The sequence below is a fragment of the Protopterus annectens genome, chromosome 2.part2, assembly GCF_019279795.1.
Source record: "Protopterus annectens isolate FY-2018-M chromosome 2.part2, PAN1.0, whole genome shotgun sequence".
NCBI lineage: Eukaryota > Metazoa > Chordata > Ceratodontiformes > Protopteridae > Protopterus > Protopterus annectens.
This window is the reverse complement of record NC_056730.1, coordinates 839,365,632-839,383,131: the sequence shown is the minus strand read 5'-3', so window position 1 is coordinate 839,383,131 and position 17,500 is coordinate 839,365,632. Positions and strand designations below refer to the sequence as shown.

The following is a 17,500-nucleotide window of genomic DNA, read 5'->3' as shown; positions in this document are numbered from 1 at the left end:
TGGACCTGAAACTGCTGCAAGTTCCAACATATGGGACATTCCTTAATGTGGGCCTTGCCCCTTTTCTTTATAAATATATATATATATTTATATACATAGACACACACACACACACACACACACACACATATATATATATATATATATATATATATATATATATATATATACACACACATATTCAGATATATGTATCTGCTCCCCTCACTACTATATGGTGCTCCGCTACTAATTGATCCGCTACTCTTACCTCCAAACTGGAGGTCTGTTACAATAAGATTTCCAAATTTGCTACCAAGGCCAAAGCCTCCTCTCATCATTGTGCTTCCCTTCATTTGCTAAATTGGCTTGAGCTCCCCAACCATTTAGATTACCTCCAACTCATTACAGCCCACAAATTATTATTTCAGCCAACTAGGTGTCCTGCACTATCTAACATTTTCCAACCTTATACTCCTCACAGAACTCTCAGATCTAACCACTAAAACCTAATCTCTGTCCACAAACCCAACCGCTCTGCAGGTCAGCATCTCCTATCATTTTCCTCAGCTAAAAAATAGAATTCTCTCCCTACTTCCCTAAGGACCTGCAAAAACATAGAAAATCTTAAAACGCAGCTACATTCCCATCTCCTCTCAACTATGAAATGCAACTGCGCGCTCCCCCTCACTCCTCCTAACCACTCCTTCCCCCCTTACTCCCCTGGCTAACTCTGAACTCTAGTTGACCAGTTGACCTGATACAATTTGTACTCTCTGTAAATAACAAAACTGTACTTTGTATGTTAAATGTTATTTGCTGTTATTCATGCTAAAACAAACATGTAATTGTTTCCTTATTGCTCTTCTTCTATGTATGCTAAATGCTATTGCCAGTTTTTCATGCTAAAATGAAATTTTAATTGCTTTCTTCTTCTTTATTGTACCTATCTAAAGTATGCTTTGCAATAATTCACTGTAATATTCTCTGTAACTAAACTGTGGAATGCAGAGCTTTTCTTCCCAGGCCTCCACTGAAAACAGGCTTCCTGAGCCCAGTGGACCTCCCCAGTCACCAAACTGGAAATAAATAAATATATATATATATATATATATATATATATATATATATATATATATATATATATATATATACACATATATATATAATATATTTTATATATATATATATATATATATATATATATCATATATGTGTATATTGTATATGTATATCTCTACATATATTACATATTAATGTTTATATATATATATATATATATATATATATATATATATATATATATATATATATATACATGCAGCTCCATACACATATACATTTATATATATATATATATATATATATATATATATATATATATATATATATATACATATATATATGTGTGTGTGTACAAAATCTGACTAATGTTAACAAACCTTTTCACTACTGTTGAATGACTGTGCTGAATGATATGTCTGAAAAAACATCAGACCTATCTATAGCTTAGATGGCTTAGTGGTAAATTGCTGTTGGTATGGTAAGCAGGGTCTTGGTTTCAAGACTTGTAAGGGCTGATTATTTTGTTGCTGGGAAGAACAAGGGCTGTTGGATACAGAGTGATTAAGGCACTTTTCAGCAGTTGTAAGGTTTGTGCAGTTTTGTGTGGTGGTAACCAATGCTAACTTCCAGTTAACTATGCTGACAGACAGTTAGCCTTAAAATTGTTTAACCTGTGTAGGCATTGCTTAGCACTGCGCAAACAGGCTTACTCCCACTTAGTACTGCTTACTCCCACTTACCCCTGTACTAATTTCTTTAAAAGAAAAGAAAAAAGGGGTGATAGGACAGTGATGAAAATGGAGGCATGAAGGGAAAAACAATATTAAAAATAGCTAGGGATGTGAAGAATGGGTGTAGGGAAGGTCCATAGCTGTCCATTATTTCTACACCAACAACTGTGCATATATACTGAAGTTGGAGGTATATTTGCACATTCAAACCCCTTAGAGAGGGGTGAGGAAACAATAATGTGTTGTGAAGCCAATTAGACCAGATTACATGTGTCCAGTGGAAATGTTTGCAAAATAGACAGCTATGTATGGGGCAAAATTTGGGGGGGGGGACAGATTGCCCTTTCTTTTTTTTTTAAGGTGAGAGTGGGATGTTGGGGAAGGATAGTAGGCATATTTAGGGAGGTAGGTTGGGTAGGAAGACAGACAAGACAGCATGCAGGGGTGGTATATGACACATGGGGGGCAAACTCCTTGGATGGTGCAGGGTGTTTGGTAATCGGAAGCCCACAAGCCCGCAAATGAATACAGTGGGACTGAGGTTCCCACCCATGGGCAGTCACCACTGGACCTTCATGGCCCCACAGGTGGCTGTGCTAGAGGCTGATCAGGAGGGACAGGCTAACCCTCTAAATGTGTCATGCAGCCCTCAAGCTGGTGTAGCAGATCTCCCAATTTTCTGCGGAGCTCACTATGCACCAGACCACGGATCTGGCTTTGGGTGACAGGATCCTGTCCGTGCCCGCACCTGGGGGGGTGAGCCCCATCACCTGAGGCAGTTCCACCCAAAGGTGGTGCAGGACCAGTGAATGAGGAGGTCCCTGGGTGGGTCCGAGACATGCTGAGGCCCAGTACCATGGCCAGATGAGGCGGGAGAGGTGGATCTGCTGGGATCCATCATCCCAGATGTGATATGGTGTTGCAGTTTTAGAACATATATTGTTTAGTAATGGTAAACATATTTCAGAATTAGTTATAACAGCATGCATGAGTATTCCCATTAACCCAAAACAACAGATTTGGAACATTTGCATAGCAAACAGAACACATGCATATATGGAACCACAGTGGGCATTACACCACCATGCAGGTTATATTGATAGCAACAGGCTACCAATGATAGTATCTGAACAGGAAACATTAATTGGAATACATTTCAACATTTGTAGAACAATAGGACACATGTCCCAATGGTAGGTTTGGTGGAAAACATACCCATTCATTTATGTGTTTAAATTATTGGTGAAGATAAGGTGGGGGAGAGAGACAGATGTCATTTAACAAATGTAGATTCTTGCAGTGGTCACAGCTTTAATGATTATTGCTCTAATCATTACATTACAGTTATTATTACAACAACCTATGGCCTTGGTTTGGGCAGTTGTATGTTTGTACACAGTGTATAATTACAGCCTTCTTATAGCTACTTTATACCTTCTCTTACCTGGAAGACTTGTGGAGGGAATCTTTGTTAACACTACCTGAATGTTTCTACCCATAATTCATATAGTCAGGGTTACATATGTGTACTCATAGTGTGTGTGTGTGTGTGTGTGTGTGTGTGTGTGTGTGTGTGTGTGTGTGTGTGTGTGTGTGTGTGTGTGTGCTACTGCCATACTCTGCCTTGATTGCTATCAGTCACCCTGGTTGTTGGCAGAAGGGACCAGTAGCTGTGACAGCATGACACCTTTGAACATTTCTTGGGGGTGACCACTTGTTGTATGTACTTATCTTGCTGTCATTTGCAGCCTTGGGGTTGGACCGTGTGTGTTGGACATAGTATAACTACAGCCTTCTTATAGCTAATTTATACCTTCTCTTACAAGGAAGACCTGCGGAGGGAATCTTTGTTAAAACTACCTGAATGTTTCTACCCATAATTCACATAGTCAGGGTTACATATGTGCACTCATAGTGCATGCTTGTGTGTGTGTGTGTGTGTGTGTGTGTGTGTGTGTGTGTGTGTGTGTGTGTGTGTGCGTGTGCGTGTGCGTGTGTGTGTGTGTGTGTGTGTGTGTGTGTGTGTGTGTGTGTGCTACTGCCATACTCTGCCTTGATTGCTATCAGTCACCCTGGTTGTTGGCAGAAGGGACCAGTAGCTGTGACAGCATGACACCTTTGAACATTTCTTGGGGGTGACCACTTGGTGTATGTACTTATCTTGCTGTCATTTGCAGCCTTGGGGTTGGACCGTGTGTGTTGGACACAGTATAACTACAGCCTTCTTATAGCTACTTTATACCTTCTCTTACCTGGAAGACCTGTGGAGGGAATTTTTTAGATGCTGTAGACCTAGTTGCCCAGGTGAGTATTGATGCCAGTGACGGGGCTTGAGGATTTATTCAGTGGCAGCTTACAAAGTAAGTGTTTAGAACTCTGGATAAATTATAGGTTCATAGGTTAATACTAAGCTAATTGCCCTTTGGACCATTTTAAGCCTAGCCAGTTATCCCATGTGAGAATCAAACCCTTATGCCAAGCCCCAACCCTTTGTCACAAAGAAAAGGATATGAAGGATGCATAGAGGACAATACAAATGTTATTCTTATCAGTGGAGAGCACTGCCTGCTGCTAAAAGAGTTACTATAGTTTTCATATTGTGTTTACGTGTGGCTAGTTTTATTAAGTTGCATGCCCCACTGAAATATGTAGAGAGAATAGGATGCTAGAAGAAGAACCACTTGGATGATGTCTGACTGACTCACACAGGATCGCAAGCCACACAAGAAAAAACAGACTCATTTGGATAGAATATACCTGTTATTACTTGTGAAGCTTCATCTACAGTGACTTGCATTAACTTGATCTTAAGTTTCCTGAACGCTTCCCTATAGCTGGTGTGGGAGATCACTGGATAGACTTACTGCAGTGTTTGCATTCAGTATTTGTCTCTAAGTCTTGTAACAGATTCAGACAGATCAGATTAAAATATAACACTCATGAAAGTGCTTGTGAATTTTGACTGTTTAGAAGAGTTCTGTTAGCGTTGTCGCCTCACAGTAAGACGCTGTCCGGTTCGATTCTCAGCTAGAGCGTCTTCGGCGTGGAGACATGTGTGAATGGGCGTACCTTCAATGAAGGTTATGCGTCAGGGCTGGTAACTCGGCACATAAAAATCAACTACCAATCAGAAGAGTTCTGTTAATCAATTGTTATTGTCTGGAGCTATTAAATGTGCATTAGTGTGTGTGTGTGTGTGTGTGTGTGTGTGTGTGTGTGTGCTACTGCCATACTCTGCCTTGATTTCTATCGGTCATACTGGTTGTTGTCAGCAGGGAACAGTAGCTGTGACAACATGACACTTTTGAACATTTCTTGGGGGAGACCACTTGGTGTATGTACTTATCTTGCTGTCATTTGCAGCCTTGGGGTTGGACCGTGAGTATTGGACACAGTATACCTACAGCCTTCTTATAGCTACTTTATACCTTCTCTTACCTGGAAGACCTGTGGAGGAAATTTATGTTAACACTGCCTGACTGTTTCTACATGTATTCACAAAATCCTAGTTGAAATTATACATACAGCTTACTATCACTCCTGGGATTCGAACTGTGGCTGTTTCTGCTGAAAACACAACAAGCTTGTGTTTCATCAGAATGAGCTATTGAGAAACTGCTGTCCCTTTTTTTAATGTTTTCTGTCTCATCCTCTCTTGGTTGTACAATCTGACCTTGTAATTACAACATTCTTATACATACATTCCTATACATACCTTTTGACATAGCACAGTGTGGAAAACAGTGGTTAACACAACATTACTATTCAGATATCAGTTCTTGGTGCATGAAACATTTCATATCAGTTAATCTTGTGTCTTGCAGAGGCACTAACTTTGTCAGATGAGACTTGATTGTCTAATGCTTTCAGAGCTACAGTTGCTGTGCATAACCTGTACGCATTTCAATTCGTACAATATCAGAGTAAACACAACCAGTCCAGGGTTTTGAATTTTATTGAGAGGCAGTTACAGTTTTATTTATATATACCTGCAATATCATCTGGTTTATTCAGTACAAAACATACCCATTTTTAATACTGCCAGGTGACATTCTACTCCTTTATATTTATTTGTTATGAATACTACAAGCTAGATTGTTACTCACCGGCCTCACGACACAGCCTTTGCAACCTGCTTGCATGGGCTTTCTGGTTTGCAGCCCACTCAGCTGGAGCTGTAAAGAAGATTGAGAAACATTTATGCATACCTATCCATCACATACACAGGCTGGACTTTGTTAAACAGTTATTGATATGAATACTTACACATGCCTGGGACATCACCCCTCTGCCATGCTTCTTAGACCCACTGGTCCAAGAGCTCCATCTTCCTCTGCTTAAGGTCGGCATAGTGGTGCCGGACCTACTCACCAGTCTGAAGGATGCCAGTGACACTGATGAAATTGCGGGTGAGACTTTCCCAGGCCTCTGCTTTTTATTGGCAGCCATGGTACTGGTCCTGCAGCAGTCTGATGTCATGTTTTTTAACAAGGAGTCCTACCATGACCTTGGACTCCTGTATGCCCCAGCGTTGTGCCTGAAAGTGCATACCCTCTCCAACAGCAGCCATACTGCCTACAGTAGAGAGCTACAACCAGTTATGAGCTGTATTCCTGCCTGTGAAGTTTAAATACAGCAGATTTCCTTCCTTTGCCATGATTGGATGGTTTTGAATATGCTGAGCTAAGCTAAGCTATGGGCAAGCCTGCTTAGCTAAGGTTTTCAGTGCTTAAAGGGGCAGGTTCAGCACTGCTTACCAAAGGGCAAATGCACTTAGCTGGGCTACTCATTGCTTACCATGCATAGTTAACCAGTGCTTACTCCCAGTAAGCATAGCTGTGCAATGCTTAACATTGCTTACGTTTTATGTTATAGACTATCAGATATATGGGATTGATTCATCATTCCTGACATATTATAATTTTGTTTACCTTCCCTGGCATCCTCCTATGTGCTTTCATTACATCTATTCTTATGTGACTATACTGTATGGAGCACTTGTGTTTATATGGGGGTTTCACAACTTTATTATACTGACACCTCACATCTGGACCTACTACACTACTCTGGTTGACAAATATATATTATTTACTACCTAATTATAAAAAAAATAATAATAATTATGTACTGCTTCCACATGTAAGATTCAAATTGGCTTCAGTGGGGAGTGAACCATGAACGACTATTTGCAAAGCAAACACTCTAACCACTTCACTATTTCCACATTGCTACTTTTCCAAGTATATTCTTATTTAGCACCTTGTGATGTGTAAGCTAGGTTGAGCAGAGCTGTGCAATGCGCACACCTGCTAAGCTACGCTTAAACTTTATTGCAGACTGAAAAAAAATATTAAACAGATATGTTTTAATTTTTAATGTAGGAGTATGCACATTGCTTTCTGTAACATTATCTATGGGGGGCTGTGCTTTTCAAATAGTAATGACATGACAAGCTTTGCATTTGAGAGGTATGCTCCACAGAGAGTAACAGTGTCCGCCATACCTCTCAACTGTATAGATTTTCACAGAATGTCCAGATTTTTGCCTTACATTTTTGGTCCATTTTTCATACAATTGTGGCTTTCTGGTAGATTAGTGGCAAAGCATTAAAGACTGCAGTTGTGAAATAATGACAGACATTTGAGTTTTACACTTCATACACTTTGGAAAATTCATGCTAATGTGATGCCTGTCATTCTATCGACTTTATAAGTCTGTGAGAGCAGTGTTTCACTTTTGTCCTGGTTTTTATGGCTTTGTCCAGATTTCTTCTGAGGTTGAAAGGTAATGGTGTCTGCGGACACTCTCGCTCACTTTACATTGCCGTACAGCAATTATGGAGTGCAGGGTGTGTGCGTATTGTGAGCGCACTGCTCTGAGACACACCTCTGTGCTCATACACAGAACCATGTCCATATTAGAGTACGGCAGAGCACCTTCATGAATATGCATAGCGCGCTGCCATGCTGCACGAGAACGGTCCCTTCCATGCAAGAATAAGCTATTCTTGCAAGGAAGTTTGCTGAATCCTGGGATGGGAGAAAACATGTTTAGTCCTAGGGCTTCTTGCAGCTAATTGATACAGAAATTCTTGACAAATTCAAAAAACGCTGAGAGCTCAGTATAACTGGATTTCAACTTAACACAAACTTCTGAAACTTGCTGTCCGATCTTGCCAAAGAGAGGCATTCAAAAATTTTATAAGCAATGCTAAACCACAGGCTAGGCTGCATTTTGACACAAGCAGTGCATGTTGAGTTTTATCAGAATGAAGAAGGCTGGTGCACATAGTACCTGGAAAGAACATCAGTTTATCTACTGTAGCTGCCGTGTACAGTTACAGTGAGTGTCAGGCTTTTTTGTTGCCATAATTCAGTGAATGGATCCTTATCTTACTGTATTCCCAGCCGTTGAAGTGGCCTCATCACCAGCCTAATGTCTTCAGAATGCAAGGTTGGGCAGCTTAGTATAACTGAATGAACTATAAAATTATACAATGTGTTCTGCATTTCATGTCCTCTCTCTAGTTCAAACACTGGCTTAACCTGCTAAGAACGTAATGCTATAAGCCCAAAGTGATGTCAGTACTGCAAATCCCAAATAGTTCTGGACCTGGAGTTGATTCTTGTGGTACAGCACTAATCACACATGGGAGCTCATTGATGTCAAAATGGGGTTCTGGGAACTTTTAATCAGACAAAGCCTCTGACAGATAGTAAACTATCATCTCCAAATCAAGTGTAACATTCACCTTCATCCGGCAGCTCCCAGAACACCTTATCAGTCTTAAGAACTGCCACATCACATGGTGAATGGAAAGTACATAAAAAGTCTAGGAATAATAACATTCATTGGATGCCACATGTGAATCCAACATGGAGTCAAAGAACAGGGCATAGAATCACATGCTTATCTGACTCATTTGAATTCTTCCTGAGCAGAATCCGCAGACTATTTCCACAAAGATGGTTGTTGCCAATATGATTTAAGATTTTAGCAGCTTCTGCTTATTGTTCACACAACTGTTCCGACAGCTGTATATTCGTACATCCTCAACAAATTCTCATATACTTTGTAACAGCACTATTCCAGTCCCTTAACAGCTTTCCTGTAAGGAAGCACCATTCAGGAGTCATTATAATACAATATCTGAAATCTTTGCCATTTGTGACAACACATTCTAGTATTCCTGTCTTGGGACAAAAAAATAAAACTTTTCTCAACAACTGACAACTGTCAACTAGAAATTATTTCTGCTCTTCTAATCTGTTTAATCAGCAGACTTTTCTTTCCATCCATAACAATCTGGAGGCTGCCCTCTGCTCTCGAGCATGAACATGGAGTAAAACTAATTGTGTCACTTTTACCTGATCTTTTCTACTGAAAATGGCTGGCTGTATAACAATATATATATATATATATATATATATATATATATATATATACTCCCTCCTTTGATTCACATGTCTGAAGACACTGTCATCATCTCTTCATTATCTCTTCTTCAAGTCCATTTTGTTTTGTTACTGTAGGCCTTTCATCTGCAGGTGCTATGTCTTTCCACTCTGTTTCATATTATTATTACACCACCTCCACCAAGCCCACTAATCTTTTTCAAATATTGTAGAGATCTATAATGACATTTTTCTGTATCATTCCTCACACGATCATGCTATACAGCTAAAAATGAAAAATTTAATGCCTTCCAAAATATATGTAGCAGAAGGACTTATCAGAGGTCCCTTTCCAACAACTATAAGTTCACTTGCCAGAGTACCTGCCATTTCATTTTAGTCAGGCACCAAAAATACTCTTTTTTGTTTCATGAAACATGGCATTATTCAGATAAAAGATTATTTTTGTGCCTTAGATTCCACAACCCCCAACAGTTATCACCTTCTAAATCCATGAATCTTTCACGTGTTTTGTACTTTCAACACTGTATTAAGTATGCCAGCCATACCTCTCTGGGTTTTCATAGAATGTCCAGATTTTTACCTCATATTTTTGGTCTGTTCCTCATACATGTTTGGTTTTCTGGAAATAACTGGCAAATCCTTGACAATGGAAGCAAGCAAATAATGGCAGGCATTTGAGTTTCTGACTTCATACCTTTCAGAAAATTCATGCTAATAGAACATTTGTTATTCTATCAACTTTCTAAGTTTATATGAGCAATATTTAAAAATTGTCCCTATTTTTGGGCCTTTGTCCCCCCATTATTTATGGCATTGCTCAGATTTTTTTGCTCTAAGAGATTGCAAGATATGATGACAGCTTCTGCATATGTCCCTCAACCATCTAGACCAAGTGCCTGTCCTACGTACCTTTCAGAAAACATGCAAAGACTTAACCAGCTGAATCCCAGTATACTGAAGTTTTCAACATCATTACTAGATTTCTTGCCACCGATTTGTGTATGTTGACATCCATCTCCATGTACTCTGCCATGCAATCAGTGGATGGAATACCACGTGGCATTCAATGGGCAGCAGCACATTCCACTCGTGAGATGAGTAGCTATCCTTTCTACCTCCTTCAATATTCTTTACTATTTAACTCTGTACAATTGAGTCCGGCTTATATAACCAATTTCTCTTCAAATTCCCTGATTCCCATATCAACTTTCCTTGTGTGGGGGCAGGGTGATCACTGTCCTGGGTGCCCCAAAATCCCTTTGTAAGCCTTTCACTTGTACTATTCTTGACCAATGAGTGAAACATGGTAAATTATTTCAAATGAACTTAATAATTAAGACCATTAGAAATGTGTTCCTACTATAGAGAGAGTGAAGTCTGTTATTTAGGTAAGGTAAAAAGATATGCTAATTGCATCTCATATAAACTGGTGTCTGTCTAGCTTGCATGAAATAATACATTTGAGTTTCAGTTCATGGATTGGTAATGCTGACACCTTCTGGCTAAATGATACATTTGACATGGTGTAGCTGCAAAAAAAAAAAAAAAAAAAAAAAACAGAAATTCCAGGGACAGACATCAACAATGTATACACTTAAGCTTCACTGTATATAATGCTGTTTTAACTGACTGTCTAAGTGGGCCTTGAGGATTTTTGTATAACTAATTTGGCAATAATGAATCACCTCTAGGCTGAGCAGCTGCAGTCTTTTTCTAGCATGTTACTGAAGGGATTAAATAAATGATGCTTTATTGTATTTCACAAAGAAGGTAATGGGATATATACCCTTGGTGTAGCATTGTAGTCCTGCCCCAGATGAGCCTCAAGGTTCTGTGGGTAGAAGAACACTGACACATTTCCAAATGTTCCTTTGCTGCGATATATGACCAGTGTAAGATTCTGAGCAGTTTCATTTACCTGAAAACTGAAACAGAATAAGCAAAAAAAAAACAGTTATTCTACACTGGCACAGACAATACTACAACACAACCCATCACTCAGTCACTTACTTATTCACTTACACATAAACATATTAAGAAACCATGAATTTGGGATAAGCACATTATGTGTGTCGAAGTAATGTATATTCTATTACACACACTACACTACACTACACTATACCACCATTATCAAATAATACATAACTTTTAAAATAAATAGTTAACATTGTTAAGTGCACAACTGTGTTCCAAATTTGTTGTTATATCCTGTAATTTGACCAGGCCTTCTCCCCGGATGCTGGTTTCAGAGGCACAGCAAATCAACATCCAAACTCAACATATTTTGTAAGCATATATGTTAAAAACTACCCTTAGCAGAAGCTCTGTGATAAAAACAAAACAGGCAGAGTTGCTTTTAAAATTACAGAGACTTGTGTCTGGTATGGTAAACTAGCATTTCTCATGCTTACAGGAGTGTGTTTTAAAAAGATCAGAGACATCCCACTGTATTCATTTTCATAAACATTCTACAGTGGTGTAAAAGATATATGCAATAATGTTATTTGTACAAGGAATATACAGAAATATAATGTACAATACAGAAAAACAGAGTGGTATGATATTTTATTTATTTATTTACAGTTTGTTGACCAGGTTAGTCCCACTATGCCTATGGCCTTTTTTCAGGGGAAACCTGAGGTGGAATTCATATTGAATTGGGAAATTTGGCCAAGGCAATGGGGGAATTCCCCAGTTCTTCAGAGTAGGGGGACACATTTGAGTGTGGTGCATCTTACTTCTTGTTTCTGCTCCTGGTACGAAGGCAGACCTGGATAAACAGAAAGAAGCATGATGACTGTTAGCCTAAAACAAAAAGCAGCAGAATAGGAAAAGTTGAATATGGAGATGGTGGAATCTGAATTGGAGGAACAAATTAATTTGATGGAGGTGGAGGATTTGTTTATACTGGAGGAGAAGGAGAAAACAGAGCAGAGGAATGGTCTGGAGAGTATAATAGAAGAAGGAATAGATTCGGAAGACTTGTTTCAGAAAAAAATTTTCAAGGGCAATGTGGAGATCCAACAGGAATGTATTATTACATCCCTCCAATCTGGATGTTTGCGGGATGTCTTTTTAAAAGAACGTATTAATCAAAGTGAACCAGAGAGTGAGGTAGCACCATCCTGGGATGAAATAATGGAAAAAAATCCAAGAGGACAAGGCGGTAGAAGAAACAACAAAAAAGAAGTCCTATGTGTAAACAGTAAAGGAGGGAGGAAAAAAGGGAGGGTTGAGGAGGTGAAAGAAACAAAGAAGTAGTTTATCGTATGAGTAAGAGTAAAAAAAGAAAAAGGACTGAACAGGTAAGAGATGTGGGACTCTGTTTTTACCCCACTGGGTATTTCACACAAATAGTTAAGAGCCTTCATACTTAATAAAGAGACATTTTGTGATATATTCTTTGAGACTGGTCAGTCCATGGAAAACATTTTAGGAAAATATGAACAAAAAAAGAGCAGTAATCCATGGTCAGAGTATGTGACACAACCTTTCCATAGAGAAACAAAATATATATATATTGGTTCAAAGAACATTTAATGACTCTATGTAAAGATGTTATGGACATAAAGATTTATGATGAAAGACGTTTATGGACTGGGGGATGGGAATGTGGAGTTATATTAAAAATCGAAAATTATATTGTGATACATATTCCTAGTGTAATTAATGTCAGTGGTAATAGAGGTTTTGTGAAATATAGAGGGTAGCCTAAAACTTATTTTTGTGCAAAAGATAATCATTTAATTAGCAAATGTGATAAACAAAAATGTTTTATATGTGGTAAAGCAGGACATGAAGCAAAAAAAACGTGACTTGAAATGTGATTTAGTAATACTGGGCATAGATTGGTAGAGTGTGAATATATGCAATTTATAGAAAAAGAAGTCATACAAAACCTAGTCCAGGACAAAAATACAGGGAAAGAACAAGAAAGTCAGAGTAAAAAATAAAGACATTATAATAAATTCAAAAGAAGGAGATAAAGAAAGGGAAGAAGAGATATTTGATACAAGTGCAGATGAATATATGAATTGGCAAGTAGTGACAGGCAAGAAAAATTCTACAGGGAAAACAGTGAAAGAAAGAAAAAAGAAAATTTAAAAGCATATAAAGGATAAGAAAGCTATCATACTAACTGCATTTAAAAGATGAAGATTCTATCTTTGAATGTTAATAGTACGGAAAGTATTAAAAGAATAGATATTTTGGAATTACGTGATTTAATAGAGGCTCAAATAATTATATTAGAGGATACATGATTATTAACTGAGGAAGAAAGGTCACAAACAGAAAAAGTTATGGGATGGACCAATTATTTGGAACATAGGAAAAGAAACGTGTTTAAGGATATGTATATTATGTCAAGAAAATATCAAAATACTAAACATTACTATAGTTGAATTAGGATGGATAACAATATTATTCTTGAGATGGAAAACAAATGTTTATAGGATTATTGCTATATATGCATATGTTATAAAGAAAGAAAGATAATTGTTTAACAAAAATCTTAATTATATTTGTGTGAATATGGATATAATACTGGTGGGAGATTTTGACTGTAATTTAAGAACAAGTAAGAAAAATAAGCAGTGATGTTAAAATAGTAAATCAAATAATGAAAAAGTGTTAAATTATATATATGGGACAATAAACATTGGGACTTATAGGAGAAGTGAGATAAAGACTGAAAGTGATTACTTTCTAATATCGGATAGTTTAAAAATTTTACACAAAGGAATAACATTTTCAGACCATATAGTTATATGGATTTTTTTTTTATTTTAAGTTTTAAATTGGTACTTTCTGGCAAGTACCGGACAGTTGAGAGGTATGTTATGGATATTCTGCATCCTAAAGTTCCTCATTAACATTCTTCAAGAAAAATCTTGATGAGTGGATGGGAAATAGGAAACACACCCCGGGGATCACTTCTGTGGCTCTGCTCGACAAGGGCACAGGACATTAACTTTCTTGGATTGGCATAAGCCAGGGAACTTTGTTGGCTAGGCTTACTTAGGCTCTTGGACCTATAGCCTAGTACCTACCTATGAACCTATGAACCTATAATGTATTGCATAGTATAACAACCCAGAAGGTGCTTTACCTTTGCAAAAGTCTCTACAGGAAACCTCTCACCTTTTCTCAGTGAGGACTGCACTTAAATTTTACATATAACTTGTACTGCAGATGTGTACATAACTGAGGGTATATTTATGTGGATGAGCATACCTCACTGAAGTTAATTTGCCACTGATTTCAGAGATCACTTACTGATTGTAGCCAAAGGCTCACCCAGGTAAAATGTGAGGCTGTGGTTAGTTCTTTAAAGAATGACAACATGAAATAATTTACTGTTACTGAAAGACTTAATTGAATCTCATATGATTAGGGTCTAAGATGAAGCAACACAAGCTAAATTCATTACTCTGTCAGCTTTTCTCTGTAGGTTTGTTGAACACATTCTGCAATGATTTTCAACTGCAATACAGTATAAAATTCAACAACAGCTTGCTATGTGAATTTCATTTTACACAACGTCAGCAGGCTATTGCCACGAATGTTCAAAGTGTTTAAACTCCTGCAAACCATTGTCATCCTGACAGAAATTGTTTCAATCAACACCAGTTTTCTGATAATGTTGTGTCATTTCCTACTATTCCACAAATGTGAAAAGGTGCTGACTTGTCATTATAAAATGTAACCTCATTAAAATTCTACAATGTGCATACTGATTGGCCATAGCAGGTATTGTACCCATTGTAAAGCCATCATTACCCACAACAATAAGTCTTGAAGGCTCCAGCTACTGAGTAAAAAAGCTACAGCCACATTATTCTTTGCTATGATAACCAGAGAAAGGAAACACAAGTACCAAGAAAGTGGAATACAAACTTCCGCCCTTCCCAAAGGTACTTTTAACAAGAAAAAAGTATGAAAATCTTTAAAAAGATACACTAAACTTGGTGCCAGGATGTCAGGAAAGTACACACTTCCTCAAATAAATAGTAGTTGCAAGTGCACACATGAGACCTAAAAAAAACGTCAAAACCAACATTTACCATAAAACACTGCACAAATGTCAACAGTACCATGCATGCCTAGTGCATTATGGGTATCCCCAACTGCAGGAGTTGATTGAGAAAGACTATAGCAGCAATAAATTTGGAGATACAAGGCTATTGTTTTAAAAAAAAGGTTATCAATTTATTTTTTAAAGTGTAAGAAATGTATTTTTTTAATTATAACATTGTATAATAGCAATAATCCACTCCTCTATGCGAGTAATGCTGGTTTATCCATGTTTGGTTTACTTATTTAGTCAGTCACACTTTGACCTCATGATGAGATCAAGCCAGCCATGGGCAGACACAGCAAGCCTGCATTCATTCATAGATTACCACTAATGTATTTAATCTTCCCTGGCCATATCTGCAGTCTATATGTCATTTGCATGTTATGGTAATGATGGGACATTAATACTGGCTGCTCTGCCATTGTTGGGAGGGTGGTGATATTACTTTCTTTGGATCTAGCTGTGATCGTTTATTAACCAGTACCGGTACACAATGTAGCTATTTATAGGGATGTGCTCCTACATCCCCTTATAGTCATGCTTTGTATTTCTTTTATGTATTGCATGAATGATGTTATTGCTTTTCTATGCTCTGCTGAGCAGTGCATCACCCATACTGGAGTTACACATTTTTCAGACACTGTGATTGTAATGCTGCCTGTACAGTTGTTGTCCTGTAGATTTCTGGACCACATACTCTTGTTATTCACATGGCTGTGAATCATGATGGATACAAAAGGACCTTTTTTGCATACCTACTAAATACCTGGCAAATAATTAACATCATGTTTGAACACTAATATTATAAACCTCACTCAGCATCTGTAAGAGTTTAAATTGCTACAAATATGGTAAATCACTAAAGGAGTTTCAAAATCAGTGTATATATTTGACCACACACGAGTGAGTGCGTGCACATACACAGACACAAACATGCATGAGTACACACACACACACACACACACACACACACACACACACACACACACACACACACACACACACACACACACACACACACACACACACACACACACACACACACACACACACACACACTAATGCATATTTAATAGTTCCAGACAATAACCATTGATTAACAGAACTCTTCTAAACAGTCAAAATTCACAAGCACTTTCATGAGTGTTATATTTTAATCTGATCTGTCTGAATCTGTGACAAGACTTAGAGACAAATACTGAATGCAAACACTGCAGTAAGTCTATCCAGTGATCTCCCACACCAGCTATAGAAAAGCATTCAGGAAACTTAAGATCAAGTTAATGCAAGTCACTGTAGATAAAGCTTCACAGGTGCATTCTGTCCAAATTAGACTGTTTTTTCTTGTGTGGCTTGCAGTCCTGGGTGAATCAGTCAGACATCATCCAAGTGGTTCTTCTTCTAGCATCCTATTCTCTCTACATATTTCAGTGGGGCATGCAACTTAATAAAACTAGCCACATGTAAACAAAGTATGAAAACTATAGTAACTCTTTTAGCAGCAGGCAGTGCTCTCCACTGATAAGAATAACATTTGTATTGTCCTCTATGCATCCTTCATATGCTTTTCTTTGTGACAAAGGGTCAGGGCTTGGCATAAGGGTTTGATTCTCACATGAGATAACTGGCTAGGCTAAAAATGGCCCAAAGGGCAATTAGCTTAGTATTAACCTATGAACCTATAATATCTGTAAAGTTTATCCAGAGTTCTAAACACTTACTTTGTAAGCTGCCACTGAATAACTCCTCGAGCCCCATCATTGGCATCAATAGTCACTTGGGCAACCAGACCTACAGCATCTAAAAAACAAACATGAAAACTTTGATTAGCCTCCTTACATCGCGTAAACGCATAATTATGCTGGAACATGAAAAATGGGGAAGAGAAAATGAATGAATACTGTATAACCTGTTTACATACATTAATGCATTACATAGTTACAAAGGCCAAAAAGAAGGTGGCCTTAAATAAAAAAATTCTTACATATGCAATTATAAATATGCTGCAATACCTAGTATGCTGACCTTTGCATGCAAGATTTGATCTTTGTTATGCTTGCATTTGATATCACTTTATTATTTTACACGTGTATTGTCTTTCCTGGGCTGAACCTGAAAAAGGGTCCATTTAAATCCTAATTCTCCTACAGTTAATAAATGTAATTACAATAAAATAAAACAAAGCACAATAGCTTGTATCATAAAAAATGAATATTAGTTACCATGAA

At 37.8% G+C, this 17,500-nt stretch overlaps 1 protein-coding gene across 1 annotated transcript in view; it reads right to left on the bottom strand.

Annotated features, from left to right (window-relative positions):
* The window catches only part of ADGRV1 (adhesion G protein-coupled receptor V1), a 3,979,741-nt gene that overhangs the window by 2,835,948 nt on the left and 1,126,293 nt on the right, over positions 1-17,500 (bottom strand). Inside the window, exons 40-41 of the mRNA XM_044064182.1 lie at positions 16,994-17,072; positions 10,980-11,118 (exon numbers count right to left, since the gene is read on the bottom strand). Coding sequence (XP_043920117.1) covers positions 10,980-11,118; positions 16,994-17,072 — 218 coding nt within the window. The remainder of the gene's footprint in view (positions 1-10,979; positions 11,119-16,993; positions 17,073-17,500) is intronic.